The sequence below is a fragment of the Pempheris klunzingeri genome, chromosome 22, assembly GCF_042242105.1.
Source record: "Pempheris klunzingeri isolate RE-2024b chromosome 22, fPemKlu1.hap1, whole genome shotgun sequence".
Classification (NCBI taxonomy): domain Eukaryota; kingdom Metazoa; phylum Chordata; class Actinopteri; order Acropomatiformes; family Pempheridae; genus Pempheris; species Pempheris klunzingeri.
Window position 1 is genome coordinate 17,206,211 of NC_092033.1, and position 20,344 is coordinate 17,226,554.

Below are 20,344 nucleotides of genomic sequence, written 5' to 3' on the forward strand. Positions count from 1 at the left end.
CATGAGTGAATGACATTTCATGTAGTTGCAAACTTTATTTTGTTTATTATGTACATATCTGGGGTAAAATGAGGCAGCTTAACATCAAATAATCAAGCCGGAAATGTTTCTAACACCACATTGCATCTTGTGGAAGAGTTTGTTTTTTTTAAAAGGAAAACCCCCATACAGGGATTAATCAGTTTAATCCATCTCGGGAGGTTTTCCCAATGCAATCCAGCAACCCATTTGTGCATGACATATAATCGGGCAGCCCTGGAACCCAACAGGTTACAAGTGGCCATCAGGACTACAGGGCTTGAGGACTATAGCCAGTGAGGAGAAATAGAATATTTAGTTAAAAAGTAATTCAGTGAGGAGAGAGGAGGACAGAGAGGTTCGATGAAGGATTAGGGAGTGCCCCTAACACCAAATTCTCCACTGTTCGTCCAAGCCACACTGGCCAGAACCTGCTGAAATGAAACTTTTGTAAGTATAGAATGCGGTTTAATAGACTATAGAGTGTAAAGCACATCAGTTTGGAGTTTCACATACCAGGACCTCTGTCTTAGAAAATAAAAGAAACGTTAAAACTCAAAAACAGAAAAGAAAGGTGGTGTTTCAGAAGAAGTACTTTGGTTGAAAGCTTGATTGAAACAGTCCGAAAGTCTGATTGATCAATTCAAAGGAAAAGTGTTCATCTATTGGAAGATGAGTTGAAGGTCTGAAAGCAAGAAGTGGCAGGGTGCAGTCCTTCAGCAACCACATTATGGCCCACTAGTTTTTCTAATTTTATTTATTTTGTAAAGAAGCCCATTGATAGCCATCCCTTGGCATTAATAGTGCAAACATAACACCCGAAGACGAATGTAAAAACAGACTGAGAGGTCTGAGAGGTTCTTGAGTGTCATGCAGCCCCGGAAACCCAATATTTGACTGTTTCCATCTCATGTTTCACTTGCAATCATCCCACCAAAAGATTAGATATATATGTAATTTTAAACATCTCATGAAATGAGGGTTTGATTTGGCGTCTTCAACATCAACTACAGTGCAAAGATCTCACGGCATAGTTCTGTAATCATGGTGCAAGTCGGATCCGTGACATTTCAAGGGATTTTTACGGTGGCCGGGAGGTGCAAAACAATTTTACAATACGAGAAACACTTTTGCAAAGCTGGAGACAAATTTACATTTTAGAAAACATTTTTACAAATCAGAAAACAAAATTACATTGCCATAACACATTTACAAGTCCTGAGACAAATTTACATTTGAGAAAACAAATTTACAAGACGTGAAACACTTTTACAAACGCCGAGACAAATTTACAAGTGACGAAGCACTTTTACAAGCGGCCGAAACAAATTTACAAGTAACTTTTTCAACCGGAAAGGGAATGTACCGCGTTAATCGGCTTATATGTTCGCCACAAAACGGGCAAAAGACCACTTGACTGCCGTCCATCATGGGTCGCCATGAACTCCTTATCACTTCCGGTTCTACTCGACAGTTGGTACATTCCCTTTCCGGTTGAAAAAGTTACTTGTAAATTTGTCTCGGCGTTTGTAAAAGTGTTTCACGTCTTGTAAATTTGTTTTCTCAAATGTAAATTTGTCTCAGGACTTGTAAATGTATTATGGTAATGTAATTTTGTTTTCTGATTTGTAAAAATGTTTTCTAAAATGTAAATTTGTCTCCAGCTTTGTAAAAGTGTTTCTCGTATTGTAAAATTGTTTTGCACCTCCCGGCCACCGTAGATTTTACTTTGCTGCTAAGGTGTCCTGCTTTGTAACGGGGGTACAATTAGGGGAACGGGACACAAAACATTTGGAATAAGGTGCGACTGGGAAAGTAAATGTTAGTCATTGAGAAAACCTTAGAGCCATCCAGAAATTTGATAGGTAGAGTACGGAAAGGAAGGGTTTAAAGAAAAACAGCGACTTCTTTTACTCCATTTTCAGCACGTTAGATACTGTTGCAACAAAACTGTGACTGTGGGAGTAGACACAGTGGGCATCAAAAAGGTTTACAAAATAAAGATTAATAAAATAAAGACAGAGAGAGGTGGACGAGGAGGAACGGAGTGGGGTGGAGTTGGGGGGATACAAGCACAAGCGCCATGGCAACACATAGAAAGAGGAAGAAAAGAGTTACCCATAAGTAGCCGCCGTTTCACCCGCTTGTCCACATCAGCTACTGACGTGGCATTGAACTCAGAGCTCTCAATTGCAGCCTCATCTTTCTCTAAAACACAAGTGACAAGGGGACAAACAGTGAGCAGCAGGTTAATGAGAAGCCCAAATGACCAGACCTTCAGCCCCTCTTGGCGTTTGAGCAAAAAAAACCAAAGCCAAGAAGCAAGAAGCGATGAAAAAAAGCGCCAAAATCCCTGTTAGAGTGTTAATCCCCAAACAAATGATAAACCCCCCAGAGCAAATAAAGGAATAAAACAAAATAAATGAAAATGATCAGTATCAGTGTGTAGCTTACAAAATGAAGCGGTAGGTATGCAAATAGGTAGGTAGGGAGAGAGGGAGGTAGGGAGGTAGGGGAGGTAGGGGAGGGAGGTAGGGAGGGAGGGAAGAAGAAGGAAGGTGGTTCAGGGCTTAGATATGAAACACGTAAAAAAAAAAAAAAAAGGTAAAGGTGTGCGGTTTTGAGGATGGAGTAGGATTAGGTTGAACATTTAAGGGGATTTTAATTCTGATGCTGATGTTGCTGTTGTCACTGATGGAGATTCTTTCTTCCATATCAAACAGCCACATTTTGTCAGCAATGATTTCCCTTGTGTTCGGATGGAGGAAGACAAGAAAGAGAAGGAGGGAGGGGGGGAAGAACACACGACCCAACATTTCTAAGACAGGCTGCCTTAAATGTGGGCACGGAGACAGAAACAAAGAAAAAAAGGGGGTGATAATGATGACAAGATAGATAAGATAAGATGTTCCTTTATTAGTCCCACGACGGGGGAAATTTACAAGAGGAGAAAGGGTGTTGGTGAATGAGAGGGAATAATGAACAGAGTGAGAAAAGATAGCAAGGGGCAAGAAGTAGCACAGAATCAATCCCATCATGGCCCACAATGGGAGAGACGTATGAGGGAAGGAGGGGTGCACTGAGAAACTGAGAAATGGGGTTTGAAGGGGGAGTGTAGGGAGGGCATGCAGAGAAATAATAAAAAAAAAATAAAAAAAAGCAGGAGGTAGTCTGGGGGCAGCGCTGGTTGCCTGTTTGTCTATGGGACACATCACAGCTGGCTTTAACAGTCAGTGCTGGAAAAAACCACATTTTCCAAAGCTGGGCAGCGGAGGTGAGGGGGCTGAGGGAGATGAAGGCAGGAAGGTGAGGAGGGAGACATAGGAGGGTGGCGGTGGAGACGATTTATAGAAGGGGTGAGATCGCCGTTAAGGTGGCATGCATGTGGTGCAGTGTTGAGGATGGTTGGTTTGCTTGATTGGGCTCAGAGAGGGAGGCAGCCTTTCATTTGGCATGAGTCATTAGGGCCTGAAAGAGCATCTCGCTATGAATGGATGCCACTTGACGCAATAGGACTGGGGCTGATGTAAACACACAGTCCCGTGGTGGTGGGGTTGGATGTGGGGGTAATTAATGTCCCTTCCACTGCCTGGCCTCGGGCCACTACTGTTCTCTCTCTCCTCACAGGGTCTTGATGGACAAAGTGGAGGACTGTCTGAAGTACACTTAGGGATGAATGGCAGCTTTCTGGTGCCCAGCTAATGGGTGAAATGTGGCTCTGTGAATGTGTGTGTGTGTGATTGTTAGACTGAATTCTTGAGCATACCAGTGTGTATGCTTTTGAGCACCTGCTTGTTCAAGTGTGTGAAAAACTCTGCGTGTATATAATGGGTGGATGTGTAAGACAGGCTGAGAAAGGGTGGGAAGAGAGCCCACTGAGAGGGGAGTATTTTAGAGAGCCAGACCTATACAGGACAAGAGAGGGAAACAGTTAAACCACTCTACACTACAACAGCTAAGAGGGGAATGGTAAAAAAAAAAAAAAAAAACCAAGGCACTGGGAGGAAACATAAGGACCAGGTTTGCTAAAAACAATAGTAAAAATTTACTTAAATTCAAAAATGGGAAAATTAAAGACAAAAAAAAAAAAGAAAATAGAAAAAGGCAAGAGCAAATAAATGTAGTGCAGGTTTCTCCCATGTAGCCGGACAAGCAGGTACACAGACAGACTGATAGAAAGATAAGTGAGAAAGGCGGTGGCAGACAAATGGACGATGTGGCACATGTGAGTGGACACATGCAGTAGAAACAGCATGTTGTAAGACAGAAAAAAAAGGGTGAGCGGTGCAAATCCCTGCCTTTCCATTGAGGTGTATGGAGCAAAGGAAGGGGGGCTGACGGATGGAGTTTAGGCACTGAGGTTTTTACAGGGTTTTGGTGAGTCTAAGTTTGTTTGGGACTTGTGAGGATGTGGATGATAAGGAGGCAGTGAGCTGGAAAGCTGGAGGATGAGGAGGTTAGGTTTGCTGTCTTGGGATCTTTACTTAAGATCAGGCTGCAATTGAGATGTCCGTTTTTTAAAACCACAGAGTCTGACACGTGGCCAACGATCCCACCCTCCCCACCCACAGTCACTCCTTTCTCTTGTGCACTGAGGATTAATCCTTTAAATCCACCTGATTCGGTTTTAACATGGATGCTCAGACAAGACAGGCAATCAGGTGCTATCACCAGAAAGCAGGAGGAGGAGGAGGAGGAGGAGGAGGAGGGAGGAGGAAGGAGGAGCAGTGGGACAGTTCTACATAGAAAAGGTTAAAAAGGAGGGTCGGGGTTAAAGGTAGGCCCCCTTGAGCAGTTGGGCCACTCAGACCACGGAAACAGAGGTCCTTCCTCTTGTCAAAGTATGAAGACAGACAGAGAAAAGCGAAAGAGAGAGAAAAGACAGAAGACACTGGGAAAGAAGGAGGGAGAGGAGGGTTCCTGCTCGCTCTCATTCCGCTTCCTCTTCAAAGCCTTTTTTCCTTGATGGTGCGTTTCATTTCTTCAAACAGCTGGAAAGAAAAAGGGGTTATTGGCAGCCAAAACCTCGTGCTGCCAAAAGCAGCACTGCAATCTGCTCACGTGGTGAGGATGAGAGACAGAGACGGTGGAAGGCAGAGGAAAAGGACAGCAAGAGAAGGGTGAGAGAGAGAGAGCGAGAGAGAGAGAGAGAGAAAGGGAGACAGAGGGAGGTGTTTCCAGTGTTCAACACAGCAGGAAGGACAGCACCTCAACATCACTCTCAAAATAACACTGTGTCCATTTATGTGATCAACTGCATTTAAATCATTTACGAGCAGGTGCGTATAATCTCTCCAGTTTACATGTAACAGAGTCACACAGTCACTTTTTAACTTTTAACCACACGGAAATGTTTGTTTGATTCTTTTTTTTTGTTTTTTTTATGTGGTTCATTAAGGTTTACATTGTCCATTACAACTGAACCAGAACTTGCAAACAAATGTCACTCTTAAGAACCTCATTAACGGGACAGAGATTTGGTGCCCTATTGGTCAGATTAGAGGTCAGATTAGAGGTCAGATTAGAGGTTCTGGCAGCAGAGTCAAAACAGATTCTCTGAACTTTAGTGATTCACTGCTTCAGGTGTTTCTGTTTAGAATGGACTGCTCAGAGCACCTTTTCTGGTGTTTGCATCAATTGTGAATATTTCCCTAGTCCAGACTGTGGTTCAGTTTGTCATGCTAGACATTCTGTCACCTGTCAGTCATCCTCATCAATCCTGGATTTTGGGGAAGATTTCTCTGAAACTGAAAACAGGGACAGTTCTTTTAGAAAAGGACAGAAACCTTCCTTTTGTAGGGGTTTTGGTGCCACCGGAGTTGTGTGCTCTCATCAATTCAAATGAAACTAATTGAGAGAATAGCTGTTACCTTTTATATTTGTATGCCTACACATGTCGATAAATGTTACAGTGTGGGCCCGCCACTTACAGCTACAGCATTAGCATTTCGGGCCGTCTTAAACTCAAGCATGCCGTTTAGATTGTGCATGACCTGACCACTTTGTTAATTTAGCACTGGAAGTTGGCCAGCAAAAGTAAAACAAAAAAGTTCTGAAAGGATGCCCAATATAACATCCAAACTGTATGAGAAAGAGTTTCAGTGGGTGAGGACAAATGAAAGAAACATGATTACTTGGGCAAATATACCCAAACTGCAGTTGAGCATAGAAATGGTGATGAAAATTTCAGGCTCAACAGTTTCTTACTTTTATATCAACAGGAAGGAGGTGGAGAAAACAGAGTCATGAACAACTCCACTTACCTGGCGGCGCCTTATTCGTCCTCTACTCATAATAAAGATCAAATATCAAGATGATGAAATGAATGTCCTTCTGTGTGAGAGCCAGGGTGTGTGGAGGCACGCTTCTGTTGCGACAATCGGATATATAAATGACCTGTTTGGGCACAGAATGCTGCCTGCTGGTTGCTGGCTGGGCTCATTGAATTTTGGCATGATGAATGCGTTTCTCATGGTGGGAAATGTGTCCGTCATTTGAGTTCCACCAACCAACTCAATAATTTCTCCATCACTCAAAAAAAAAAACATATTACTGCTTATTCCTTGGCCCTGACACTTTCACGCCGCGATACTTCCTCCAAGACTTACTATGGGCATTATCATAGTGTTTTGTGTGCTTGCAGATGCTCATGTGGCAGAGAAGATCTCAGAACTCAGAAGAGAAATCATGTTCTATTTTGATCCTGTACATCCTTATTGCCAAACACCCAGCCACAGTTTGGTTGTGTATAACGTGGATCCTCTCACGTCGACTCTTTTCTGTTCATTTGAAATCTTCAACACGGGGACAATTTTTGTGTTTCGATCAAATTTAAGACGGCTCTGTGAGTCTATCAAGAAATCCCACCCACTGAAATGTCAAGCTATTATTGGAGTAATATCCAGAAAACACTTAAACTTAAAATCGTTGCACCTCTAGCGTGCAATAATATTCATTTTGTGCTTGAAGTACAAATGCTATTAAAACACTTTTTAATGTTCGTGCTCACTCCACATTAGTTGTTGGTTTGATTTGAGCTTGTACAAAACTGAAATTAATGCTTTCAACTATATGCAAAAAAAAAAGATGCAGTTATTCATATTTGTAATCTACCGGCAACCCTAAAGTAGCGGTTCTGCTGGTTTATACACACACTGTTAATGATGAGCGATGAAGTGAGCATGAAGCTAGACTAAAGCTTCTGTAGCTAAAGAAGGCACAATAAGGCTCACAGCACTTCTTAGAAGCTGCAGGGCTGCAATGAAACCTCATTATTGTAATAACCGACAGTGTGGACTGGTTATAGTTATACCAGGGTATCGGGTAAAGCTGGATGTGGACATACTTTAGTGAAAGTGCCGTTTCTCCCCGTCTAAGTGTGCAGCTCCTTGTGTCTTCTGTTTTTGGAGTGGGAGAAGAAATTTTGGGATCCCCCCCCTCCCTCACCTCCAGGACACTTCCTCATTTTGCTACTTTTCTTTTAAATCATCTGTTCTGCACTGAACCTGTCCAGGTCCAGATGTTATGGCCAAACATCTGTGACGGCTCCACGGTATATGTGTGCGCGAAATGGAAAACCATCTTAGTTTCTCACTCACCAATGCAGGTCTTGCTGTCTGAGTGCAAGGCGTACTTCTGGTGGCAGCCACACACCGGCCCCGTGTCCGTGTCGTCGCACGTATGCTGGCAACCGCCGTTTCCGTAGTTACATGTCACTGAAGACGACATACACATTCAAGTCTTACTCCTGGCTCGTGCATCGTTTCTAAGTTGCAAACACGAGGCTCGTGACATTTCAAGTGTCGACTCATTCCTCCAAACTAATTTCGCTTTAACAGTGATGTGAGAAGACAGTTCATTCTAACATACCCGACAAAAGCCCCAGAGGGGTGTTCACAGTGTGCAGTAACGAAGAAGCAAAGTGATGCCGAATGAAGAAATGGTTGTCACGACAGGTGGGAACGGATTAAAGCATAAGGAGAAAGAGAGGGGAAAAACAGAGACAGGGGGAGAGAAAGTGAGAAATGGAGAGGTAGAGTAAGATGACATGATAGAAAGAGAGATATTAGAGATAAAGAGAGAAAGGCTGAGAAACCTGAATCAGGAGAAAAAGAGGATAAGGGAGAAAATAGATAGGGAGAGAGTTGTGGGAAAGATGGAGATGGAAGCATAAAGATGGGGAGAGGGAGAAGGAAAGAGAGGGTTGATGGAAAAAGTAGAGAAAGAACCAACAATTCTGTTTAGGGTTAGAGAAACATCATGGTTTGGATTCAAATGACTACTTTTGTTAAGGTTGGGGGAGCTTTGTCGTCATGGTTACAATGATATCCTTTAAACTGGAACTGGTTCCTGTGTTTGAACTGCAGTAAAAAAAAAAAAAAAAAAAAAAAGGTTCCCGACTTCCTGGAAAACTTTCTGAGGTCAAAAGGTCAAAAGAGGAAGGGGAGAAAAAAGGAGAAGGAAAAGAAAATTAGATAAATGTGGAAAAACATGAGGGATGAGAAAAGATGTGGAAGAGTGAGGAGGAGAATTCACTCGTGCAAAAGAGAGATACAGGGAGGGGGGGCAAAAAAGCAGTGTGAGAAAGAAGGGGATTGTAACAAGGAGATCTCATGAACTTTAGCCCTTATCCACCAGAGATAACCACATTTCAACTTTACTTTTTAACAGGCCACAAACAGTTGAGATGGCGTTTGCCATAATGAACTGAACTGATTGAACGAAGGAGAAAGTGGAGGAGAAAAGTGAAAATGGAGAGGAAGAGAATGGAAGTGCGTATTTGCTTGTGTGAGAGTGTGTGTGTCTGTGTGAGTGTGTGGAGGTGTTCTAAACGTAACTACCACTTCTTTCATCACCGTTTATTACCGTCCTGCGCTGCCATGCTCAACAGGCCGACACAGCACAGGGTCGCTTGCTGCTAATGAAATATTACCACAGCGGGGGACACATTAGAGCCTTTCAGAGGCTTACACAATCTTTACACTCTCACTGTCTGAGAGGAGAACATGATGTGTTGCCAAACAAAGTGTAACTAAAAGCTTGTTTTTTTCCCCCCCTCAAAAACAGCAGTCCTAAATTCCATGGCTGCAGGCACTTGTGAAAATTGAGAAACAGGGATGGAGTAGCAAGGGAGGAGGGTTAGAGACATGAATTCTCTCTACTGAATCCTTCAGCACCTTCAGCTTGGCCTGAAACGCTTAACTGATTTTGGTATTAAATGTCCTCCCTCGTAATTTACCGCTGAAGGCCTACTGGAACTTGTCCATCATTGCTAATGCAGATGTTTATTAGAGGAACGGTTTAGATCCTTCATTACACCAGTACATAACCTCAATAAAATCAGGTCTATGAAACAAAGTGTTAATACCTCGGGCCATGTGAATTGTAAAATAAAGTGACAAGTCAATTGACCGCACATTAACAGATGTACAGAAAGTGGAACACGAAAGTGTATCTGACTGTGCGTGAGATTTAATAAATGTACAACACAAAAACTGGAGACCAAAGGTTGACCTGGGGTGTGCGTACACTTGCGCCTCAGCGTGGGTAGTACGGAGATCAGGTGTGATACGTACATGTGCAGTCTTTCTGGTTTTTGGCCAGCTCGAATCCAGGACGACACTCGCACGACACCCCGCCTTTGCCAGGAGCCTCTCTGCATATGTGAGCACAGCCGTGGTCCTTGTTCATGCAGTTCATGCCATCTGTGCAGGGGGAAAGACACAGGGGAATGGAGAGACTTGTAGGACTTTGTATAGCTGTGCAACTTTTGAAAAAGGTAGAAAGTATTTCTCGGTAACATAAAAAAAAATGAAATAAAACCAACAACATGTGAATCAACCAAACCTACTGTTACCTTGGCGGTACGTAGTGTATTCATGCAGAAACCCATTACTCATAGTAAGAATGGTAAATGGTCTGTACTTGTGTAGCTCCTTTCTAGTCATTTCGTCCACTCAAAGGAGTTTTGCACTACATCCGCATTTACCCACTCATACATCATTTATACAGGAGGAATCTGAGTTGGTGGAGACTTTTTTTTTTTCCACACTTCCAAAAACTGAAGCTATGCGTCAGGAGCAAGTTGGGGTTCAGCGTCTTGCCCAAGGACGCTTCAACATGAGGACTTGGAGGAGCTGGGGATGGAAACACCTATCTTGCAATCGCTGTGATGTAACTATATCACTTCAGGGGCACAATGCATACTGTGGCCGTGCTGAATTATCAAGACAAAGCAGGAGCAACATGCCAAATTCAAATTGAAAAGTTAAATCCACATTTCCCTGAAAGACGGCTTAACTGATTGTGTGGACTCCACTGCAGAACAAGTTGAACCTACTGCATCATTATAACACCCAGAATCACAGCAAAGAAGAGCCTCAAGTTATGAGACTTGTAACTGAGAACCTGTGGTTCCTCTGGTGTCTAGGACAGGAAGCATGATAATCACCTGAGGCGATCACTCAAGGGTCATCAAACCACCGTTTTCTTTTTCTGCTTCCTGAAAGCACTGAAGCGCATTACAGTCCAGTCCAATAATTAAACTCCGTCTTAATTTCTACTCAGCGCACAGCCCGTTTCACACTTACACTGTAAGGAGTATGTATGGAAGTGATTTTGTAACCACACTTTCCTCCTCATGCTTGTCATTCAAATATCTTGTGTGACCAGGCTGCATCAATGCACTCTTTACTCTTCTGAAAGGGGAGTATAAGACAAGAAGCAAGGACAGAGAGAATCTGTCTCCACGGGAACAGAAGACGTGGGGTAAAACACGGATTCAGGTGATACAAAATAAATCATATTAGATCACACAAGACTCAATTTTCACCGACACATCCAAATCTTAAACATCATCCTTTGGTAGTTTGTAGCTCTACTGGCCATGGTCAGTGGGATGAAGGTATTAAAGACAGGACTGAGGACTGAAGTCCACAAACAGGGTCTTGGTGTAGGTCCCTGAGGAGTCCAGGTGCTTGAGGATGAAGTGAGGGGCCATGTTTAGTGTATCGTCTATAGACCTGTTGGCTCTGTGCAGGGGGTTTGAAGGAGTAATGGATTGGAGGTGTGACAGCAGAAGACACTAAAATGTCTTTATTACCACAGAGGTCAGAGTGCTTATGTTCTTAGGTCTTATGGTGTTTGTTTTTTGGGAACGGGGACGGTGGTGGAGCTCTTGAAGCATGCTCGCACGCATGGCATGTCTCCAATGAGGTGTTAAAGATGTTTGCGAACACCAGACACAGTAGATAAGCACAGCTCTTCAGCGACTGGGTCTGGCCTGGCTGCTTTGCATGGATTTTGCCTCTTGGAATGCTTGTTGAAGTAAAACTCATTCAGGTTGTTGGTCTGGTGAAAGTCATTTTTAGAGGAAGGGGCTTTAGGTTTGTATACTTTTGAATCTGTTTATTGGTTATTTTAGCTACCAAACATTAAGCACCGTATACAAATTATACAATTACATGAAAAAAAGTATAGGTTTTTTATACAACATGTACAGTGCATGTAAAGTATAGATATTTGCCAAGACAAAAAGCTGGTTATTATTGACAGATTACATTAGAAATAACCTAGTTAGTCTTGCAAAGAATTAAGAGGATATTTATTGCCCAGACTAAGTGTTATGGGATTTCTCACTGGAATCTTGTAAAATGAGTTTTCCCTGTTTGAGGTATTGCATAACATCTTTAATCAATGTAGTGTAACTGGGAGATTGTACCTGTTACCAGTTCGGTAGAATTAATCTGCATGCTAAAAGGGTTATGAACCTTGCCACAGCAAAAGTGAGTCCTTTATGATTTTTACTGTTCTTTCCCAGTAATCCAAATACAGTCAACACTGTGTCAATATCTACTGTGTGTCCTAAGATAACAGATGAAGTTTAGAAAGTAGAGTTCCAAATGTTGGATCATTTTGGGAATAGCCAGATCATGTTCCCCAGTGAGGTTGGAGGTATCTTAGAACGTCTGATCTTTGACAAATACAGATGATGGCCGTAGATAAAATAATATTTGCACATTTCAGACCCAATAATAATAATAATACTAGAAATTAGGCAATCCCATGCCTCTGATCTGTAAAAAAAGTCTTCTCTAATTCTAGGGCGTTTCTGATTCCAAATACGGGTGGAAAAAACGGATGATTTCTCTACTGGGATGAGATACATTAAAAAACAATCAAAGATTTTGTAAGAATATTCATTTTTACAACAATAAGTCTCCTACCAGAGAAAAAAAGTACATCTCTGGTAGGAGAGACCACCAATTGGGAGTATGATAAATTCTGGGCAACTTTGTTGATAGGGAGCAGTTCACTCCTAAATAAATTAAGGAATTGATTCAGTTGGATTTCTCACATACAAAAGTAGGTCATCTGCCTATAAAGAAATATTGTGTTCCTTTTCACCATTACATACCCCCTATTAGTCACTAAGTGAATGTAGGGCAATGGTAAGGGGGCTCAGTGGGAAGCACAAACAGTTGAGAGGAGACACCCATAGCTTGTGTCCCACTCTAGAGGGATATAATTTGACCTAACAGCGTTTGTCTGAAAGGAAGCCAACCCAAAACCAACCCAAGAAATTAATTTCCACCAAGCACAAGCCAAATTTTGCATTAATCAAAACATTGTCTAGTCACTGCACCTGCTAAACTATTTCTGAACATCTGTTTAGCTGCAGTTCAGTTTTGGAGCAAAAAGTCATAAACATTTGAATCTTGATATGTCTGCATTAACATACGATTTCAACCATAATACAACTTAACAGGGGAAAAAACTGGACTGAAATGCAAAAGATTAGGGTTAAATCATTATCTTTGGGTATAATATTTTATTAAAAAGCTAATAATTCCAAAAACATTGTAGATAAATTTTATTATATTATATTTATTTGCAATGGCCCACAATGCTTATCCCTCTTCAGCTAGAGCATCAAATCCAGCAATGAGAGGCTATAAAACAACAACTAACATCAAGCCCACTGAAAAAAAACCCAAAAAAGCAACCGGTATATCTTTATTATTGAGGCCTCCATTGTCCACAGAAACAGGAAGTAATTGCTGTCATGGTGTTTACATTCACCATGAGAAACAAACTCTAAATATGTCCCTGTCCCCACTCCTGAATGCTTTTTCCTTTTACAACCTCAACTGTCTGAGTTTGACTGTGACCTCACCCTGGTGCATGATGGTATGCAGCTGTCCTCACAGAAGCTGATGGATTACGTCACAGCCTCTGTGTGCACATCCAGACAGCTAGTAGGATATTGGGAGGACTTGATTTTTTTAATGCCAAGAGATTCATGTGTCTCTGTTAAGGGGTTGCAGTGTTGATACAAAGCCTAAAGCACATTGCCATCGTGGCTATACCTTTATGAATAATTAAATTGTGTTACAGTCAATGTTGGATGCAATTCACAGTCTAAAGTCCAGTTTGAATATATGAAAGTGACAAGTGCAACGATTGAATGTGGAAAATCCACTTCGATAACCCCAACTTTGTTCTCCTTATATGGCCATTGTGCAAAATTTGATGCACACCTAAACGCACACACTCAGCCACATCTTACTCTAAGTACAAAATTAAATGAGCAACTTCGCATTTACAATCATAGGCTATATAAAAGGCCTTTTCTCTGAAGATACAGGGGAGAGCCCAAAACAACAGTTGAACGCAGCAGCCGAATTAGTAATTACACTGCCTCTAGATGATCTATGATTCAATTCTGTAAAGTAAAAGATGTACCAATATCATAGTAACAATAAATGTTTGGTTTTTTTAAATAATGCAAAGCGTGTTGATTGATTGATGTTAGAATCGAGGAGGAAATAATGAGTTACCAAGGACTCTTGTGTTGTTATGTTGATAAATGTTTAACAGGAAAGCTATTGCCTATTTGACATAAACTACCATCTGGATTGTGCCAATGCAACAAATGAACAATATAACGATCCGGCATCCTGCTCTGGCAGCACTAAAGCAACATAATACATTCAAGTAGCCATAACTCAATCTGTCTCACTTTAACAAGTGCACAGTTTATCCATTTGCAGAGCCTCAGTATTAGTATTCTAAAAACAATGATACAGACTAGAATCCCAGAACTGATCAAAATCTTCTGAATATTTTCTGTGATTAGAATAACACATTTGGAGGATTATGCAGCATTGGAGGAGATACGTGCTCTCTGAATGTCTTCTCTATATATTTGTACTTGGCTGTAAAGGCCCCCGCGCTTGACAATACTCTTCAAACTAATCCAAGAATCATGTGGATGATTTAAGTTGTACTATAACAAAGTATTTCATATTCAAAGAATGAATTCTGAATCCCTAAATTCATTACCAAAGTTTTAAAAAAAGAAACAATACAAGAGATGCGACTCACTTCATTTTTTATTCATTTGTATCTAAACTACTCAGGATTTGCATTTGTGTGGTAGCACTCAACATACTTCATCTAAATTTGGTTTAAAGACACACCCCTTCCCTGGTCTCCATGGTGAACAATGTCCCTTCATGGGACCCAAGAGCACTTCAAGTACCTCATTAGGGTACCGTTCTAGAAAAGGTCCCCTTCACAAAAACAAGATCCTTAGAGAAACACTACCATTCGAGCAATCTTCTACCAGCAGGACCATTCCATCAAAGTCCAAAAATCAAAGGAGCCAAAGGAAATTGTGCATTTACATGATCAACAAATGATCAAACAAATCTGCAACCCTGTTCAGCATAATTCAGACAATATATTTCAGTTAAAAGTACAACATGTAAGATCAAGCCAGAAGATTCGTTTAAACCATTCAAAAATCAACTAACTCACCAGTTAGTATGCTTAGTGTGCTCACTAGCTAGCCCCAGCATGTCCTGTCTCTACCTGAGGGGAGATAGCGAGTCACTGTCCAAACGTACAACAACACATACCACCATACCAACAAACACTAGATGTAGTGGCTTGTGACTGCATTTTTGTTTCAAGCTGTTCTTTTTTCAGTTTGACAGTGGACTCTGGAACAATCACTGCCCAGAGAGCATCCAGCCGGACCAAACACTGCAGCAGGTAGTGTGTCGGAGAAAACATTAACAGTGGACCTGACAGACGCTGCACACGGCATCTTATGACTGCCAGCAAGACCAAACATCGCAGTGGGGTGGAGCAATAGTCCCAGAGGAGAGGGAAAGGGCCATTGATGTGCGGGGATAAGAGTTGATGAAAGGGTACTCAGACTAGCCAAGTAACGGGAAATCGGAGAACGGTTTGTGCCCACACCTTCACAGAGACCTGGCTTCAAGTCTGTACCCCGGATCAAGCTATTGCTCTCGACAGGAGGACCATGTTCTGAGCAGACGGAGCATAGGACTCCTGTGAGACTGTACGTTTGCATCTGTGAGCATCTTGGTGCTCAAATGCAAAGCTGATGGACAACGTTTCCCAGATGTCCAGCACAACAGAATTATTTGGTGTGTGTACCTATACTGTATATGTGTATAGAAATAAGCATGTATAAAGTTTTTATTTTATAATATATTTGGCCCTGTTTCATTCTAAATTTAATTATCTGCATATACAGTATGTTCTATGAATGTGTAACATTAGGAGGCTGCACCTTCCACTTCATTATGTAACCCAGTGTTGCGAAATGACAAATAAATGAACCTTGAACTTCAAGTCATTATTCAAATTTTGGAGGACATTGAAAGGTTCATCAGGGGAGAGCGAATTTCTGACTGCTACTTTTTTTTGGTGCAGGTGACCTATTGCACCTTTAAATGTAGGCAGGACCTAATATACTGATGCACAGCTAAATGTAAAAAAAAAAAAAAAAAAAGGTGTTGCCCAAACATGCATTGACCCAGTTAGAAAATTAAACTTATAAGAAAGGAGAGTATCTACAATCAATTTAAACCTGGGAAAAGTCAAATAAACTGAGTCAGAGGGAGAAGGTGGACATGAGCCTGGGACTCAGCACAGTCAAGCCTGAAACAACAAATAGAGCAACTGTGGCCTCACAACACGTCTGATGTGACAGGCAGCAAGGCCAAGCAAAGCCTGCAGCTCACGGACATCTTTACATATCAGGCATGAATAGCCCATACATGTACATGCATACAAAAATGCTGATAAGATGTTTGTGTAACTTTTATGAAATGAAATGAAATCAGTGTGTGCCTGAAAATGAATGGGGGAAAAAAAAAAGATGATGGTAGTGTGTTTTGGGAAATGTTTGTATTTTTGACTGAAGGCGCAAACACTTCCATGCTTCTTTACAATAAACTGGTGTCTAAGTCACTTTTGACAGCAATTCTTCAGGTATCAGTGAAAAGGTTGAGAGAAGGCTGATGTTTCTTTTTCTCAGCTTAGTGTGCAGTTTTGTTTAGATTGGAGAGGTCAGCAGGTTTACAACTACTGAAGCTCCTCTCTGGGAGTCCCAGCAGGTCCAGATAAAACACTGAGACACTTCTTCATGGTCCAGTAAGAGCCCCCTGGACACAGTCCGTCTCTCACTCAGTCTCTCCTCTGTCTGTTTTATTATCCTCTGTCTGTCTTTCCCTTTCACTTTCCCTGCCTTTCTTAATCCACCTCTCCACACATCTCTCTCTTGCTCTCTCAGGAGCTCTGACTCCAGATGAGGTCCAAGCATAGCACAGCCATGTTATTACAACCTGACTCTTGCAGCGTTACACCCCAAAGCCCCCAAAGTCTGCCTGGCAAAGTTTAATGGGAGACAGAAAGACAGAGACGGATATGGAGAAAAAAAAAATGGGAGAAAGAGGAGAGGAATGTGGAAAAGAAATGGTAGATGGAGAGAGAGAGTGATGGAGACAGAGAAGGATAATTTAAAGCCTCGCAGTCACTCTACTCCCCGTTTCCTTTGAGGCTGATGAGGAATGAGGTGATGTTGAACGCCAGTCTCACAACCTGATCTCTTCACCAGGAAAAAAAAAGAGAATTTTCAGTTTGATTTAACTGCAAGGCAAATGTGATGTTAACTTCTGAAGACGTTGCAACATTCAAAATTTGAACAATTAAAAGCAACTATACAAGTACTAACTTGATAAAGTCTTATTAAGCAAAAACCCAATTAAAAAAAATCACGTCTTCATCCACTGAAACTGCCTTAACTAATTATCGAGAAAAATGACTAAACAAACATGGAAAAGAATATAAAGAGTTGAGTTCCAGAAAGTACTTAACCTCCCTTTGTTCGTTTTTTTATTCACTCATTATGATTCCTGCATCTGCACATACTTTTTGATCGTCTCAATTTACTTGTCAATTTAACACATCACCACAAAATCACAGCCACAGTTATTTGGTTACAAAAGTACTTTTATTTCACACACTCTTTGTCAGAACCTGGCGTCTACATTACCCGCAATGCAGCATTAAAGCCAGTTCAGTTAGAGATTTAACTGCTTATTTACCACTACCAGCATACAGTAGCACAGGTAACATGTCCTCGAGCGGCCTGCCTCAAGTAAAAATGAGGAATGGGCTGCAGAGACTTGGTGAGTCCACACATTGTTGTCATTTTCAAATATTTTCGACCCAACCAACAGCGACTCAAGTGACATCACTTAAGGACATTTACCAGACTTCCCACAGCTCTTTGTTAAGACACTAAAAGGCTTTATACTAAAACTTTTCACATATGCAGCAGTACTTCCCAACACCTGGAAACAAGAGTTTGATGCATAGAATCAGTGGAATTTTCCTTTAGGCTTTGTTGAGTTATACTGGTAATCGTAACGTTTTAGTGGCACCACTTAAAAGCAATCTTTTTTAAAAAGCCTCTTTATAAAACAGGAATAATTAATACGGTTAACAGCTTCCTCACAGTCACTCAGTTTTCCACTCATCTGCCACCAATCAGCCAAATCCCACCACCTGTTATTGATCACTCATTAAGCCAGTATCTAAGCCTTCACTGCTCACTCACTCTCTGCTATATTGTTCTTTGCATACATTTCAATTATCAAACCTTTCTCAATTAATGTACTTCCCTCACACCTCAAAACTACAAAGTCATAGTCATTTACCAAAAAGCAAAGGCATTCATGTTGCTACTGGATGTAAAGCTGGAAGTCAAACCTGAAAGACAAACGATATACGATATGGCCTGAATAGCACTTCATTGTAATGTCAGCACTGCAAAATAGCATACAATTGCACTTATTATTCAACCCCCATTGCAAAGTAGGTGTATTGGCAAAATGTAAAAACTTTCAGCCGTGTTCAATGAACAACTCAAGAACAGAAATAGCTCAACACAACTAATACCACTGGTGGTTTCTTCAATTTCTACGCAATAGGTCCTTTTTAATGAGTACTGTAGTCTCAAAATTATTCAACCCCCTGAACAGAATCCCTCATAAGAGCATTCATCATGCAAATCAGGTGTCTCAAGCACACCTGACAACTAATCAAGGGCCTCATTAGGCTTGGGGTTTGTTCATCGTGACGTTGGGTTGCATGTTAGAAATGTGGATAAGTCAAGAGAATTGCACAAGCAAGGCAAAGGATACAAATGATAGCAAATGTACTGAATGTTCCCAGAGATACTGTTCAAATCTAAAGGAACACAGGCTACAATACCTGGACGTGGCAGAAAAGGAAGCCATCAATGGTTGCCAGCAGATTTCTGAGGAGGCAGGTGGCCAAAAACACTAGAGTGACTTCAAAAGACCTGCAGCAAGACTTGGTGGCAGCAGGCACTGAGGTTTCAATTTCTAAAGTAAGGCGCATAGTAAACACTGAAGGCCTCCAAGGCTGAACTCCAAGATGTACACCACTACTGACCCAAAGGCACGAGACATGTCGGCTCCAATATTCTCGAAACCACATAAATAGGCCACAGAAATTTTGGGTTTCTGTTCTGTGGAGCTATGAAACTAAACTGGAACTTTTTGGGTCTATGAATCAGCGGTATGTCTGGTGGAAGAAGAATGAGGCATACACTGAAAAGAACACCCCGCCTACAGTGAAGCATGGCGCTGGGTCAGTGATGCTCTGGGGCTGCTTTGCTTCTTTTGGCACTACAAACCTGCAGCGTTTGGAGGGCAACATGGATTCCGTCTAGTATCAGGAAATCCTAGGACAAAACATCATGCAGTTTGTGAGGAAGCTAAAGCTTGGGCGTCATTGGATCTTCCAACAGAACTATGATTGCAAGCATACATCCACTGAAGCTTTGCTTCAGAAAAAGTCCTGGAGGATACCAGAGTGGACGTCACAAATTTGAATCCCCCAGAAAATCTCTGGTGGGATTTGAAGAAGGCGGTTGCAGCACGCAAACCCAAGAATATTAGAGCTGGAGGCTGTTGCCCATGAGGAATGGGCTAAGATTCCTCAGGAACGCTGTCAGAACCTGGTGTCTGGCTATGCATCACATTTGCAGCAGTTCGTAACACCAAAAGGGTGCTCTACCAAGTACTAAAGTACTTGTCAGTAGTGATTAAAAGTGGCCTTTTGGGTTGAATTAGGAGAAAACCATTTATAATATTAGTCATGTTGACCTATCTCAGTTGGTGTTGTTTGAGTTCTTCATTGAACACAGCTGAAAGTTTGTCAGTACATCTATTTTGCAATAGGGTTTAAATAATTTGAGTGCAACTGTTCTGAAAAAAGACTACAAACAACCAAATGTCCACTGATGGATTAGTTCTGTCAAGTAAGTTTACTATACTTACTGGATACTGTATACTGGAATGAATTCAAACCAAAGGTTACCTCGAAGGTAGGAAATATGTGTGTATGTGATACTTGATCAATACTTGATTTATAGTTACCGAGGTACACCCTGCAAAACCTAGGTATTGTTCTTTAAATGCACAAGCGGTGTGTTTAATCGTGTCGTCAACAACTATGGCTTCAAAGCAGCAACGTTTACATGAAGGCCAGAGAGCAGGCGAACCAAAGTTCAGTGAATTATGTTAACAGAGTCCAGCTGCTAACATTAAAGGGATGAAAAACTTTTGGGGAACTGTTTGATTCACACAGTCCTTGTTAACTGAAATAGTACAACTACAAAGTGAGCGTGTGTCTCCGACCGACTCCGGCTGCAGCAGATGTTAGTCTCTTGTAAAAGGCTGGGAAATGATAAGACAGGAGGACATTTACTTTTATGTGTTTGAAGGAAGTTAAGGAAGGAAGTTTAAAAAAAAAAAAAAAGTCCACTTCCCATTTTTCCTGTGTTTGATGCCGAGGAGCACTACACGCCAGGTCATCAACACATCCTTATATGAAACATTTCCACTGACCAAAGACAAACTCTGGTCTAAAAATATAGTGGAGGCAGTTTTTGGGGTAAAAGAAAAAGAGCAAAACT

General features: G+C 41.5%; 1 protein-coding gene across 2 annotated transcripts in view; it reads right to left on the bottom strand.

Annotated features, from left to right (window-relative positions):
- Positions 1 to 20,344, bottom strand: part of scube1 (signal peptide, CUB domain, EGF-like 1) — a 93,045-nt gene that overhangs the window by 32,095 nt on the left and 40,606 nt on the right. The window contains exons 5-7 of one of the 2 annotated variants that reach the window (XM_070853677.1): positions 9,594 to 9,722; positions 7,617 to 7,733; positions 2,137 to 2,226 (exon numbers count right to left, since the gene is read on the bottom strand). In XM_070853677.1, the coding sequence (XP_070709778.1) occupies positions 2,137 to 2,226; positions 7,617 to 7,733; positions 9,594 to 9,722 (336 nt within the window). The remainder of the gene's footprint in view (positions 1 to 2,136; positions 2,227 to 7,616; positions 7,734 to 9,593; positions 9,723 to 20,344) is intronic. The other variant, XM_070853678.1, reaches the window with a different exon arrangement.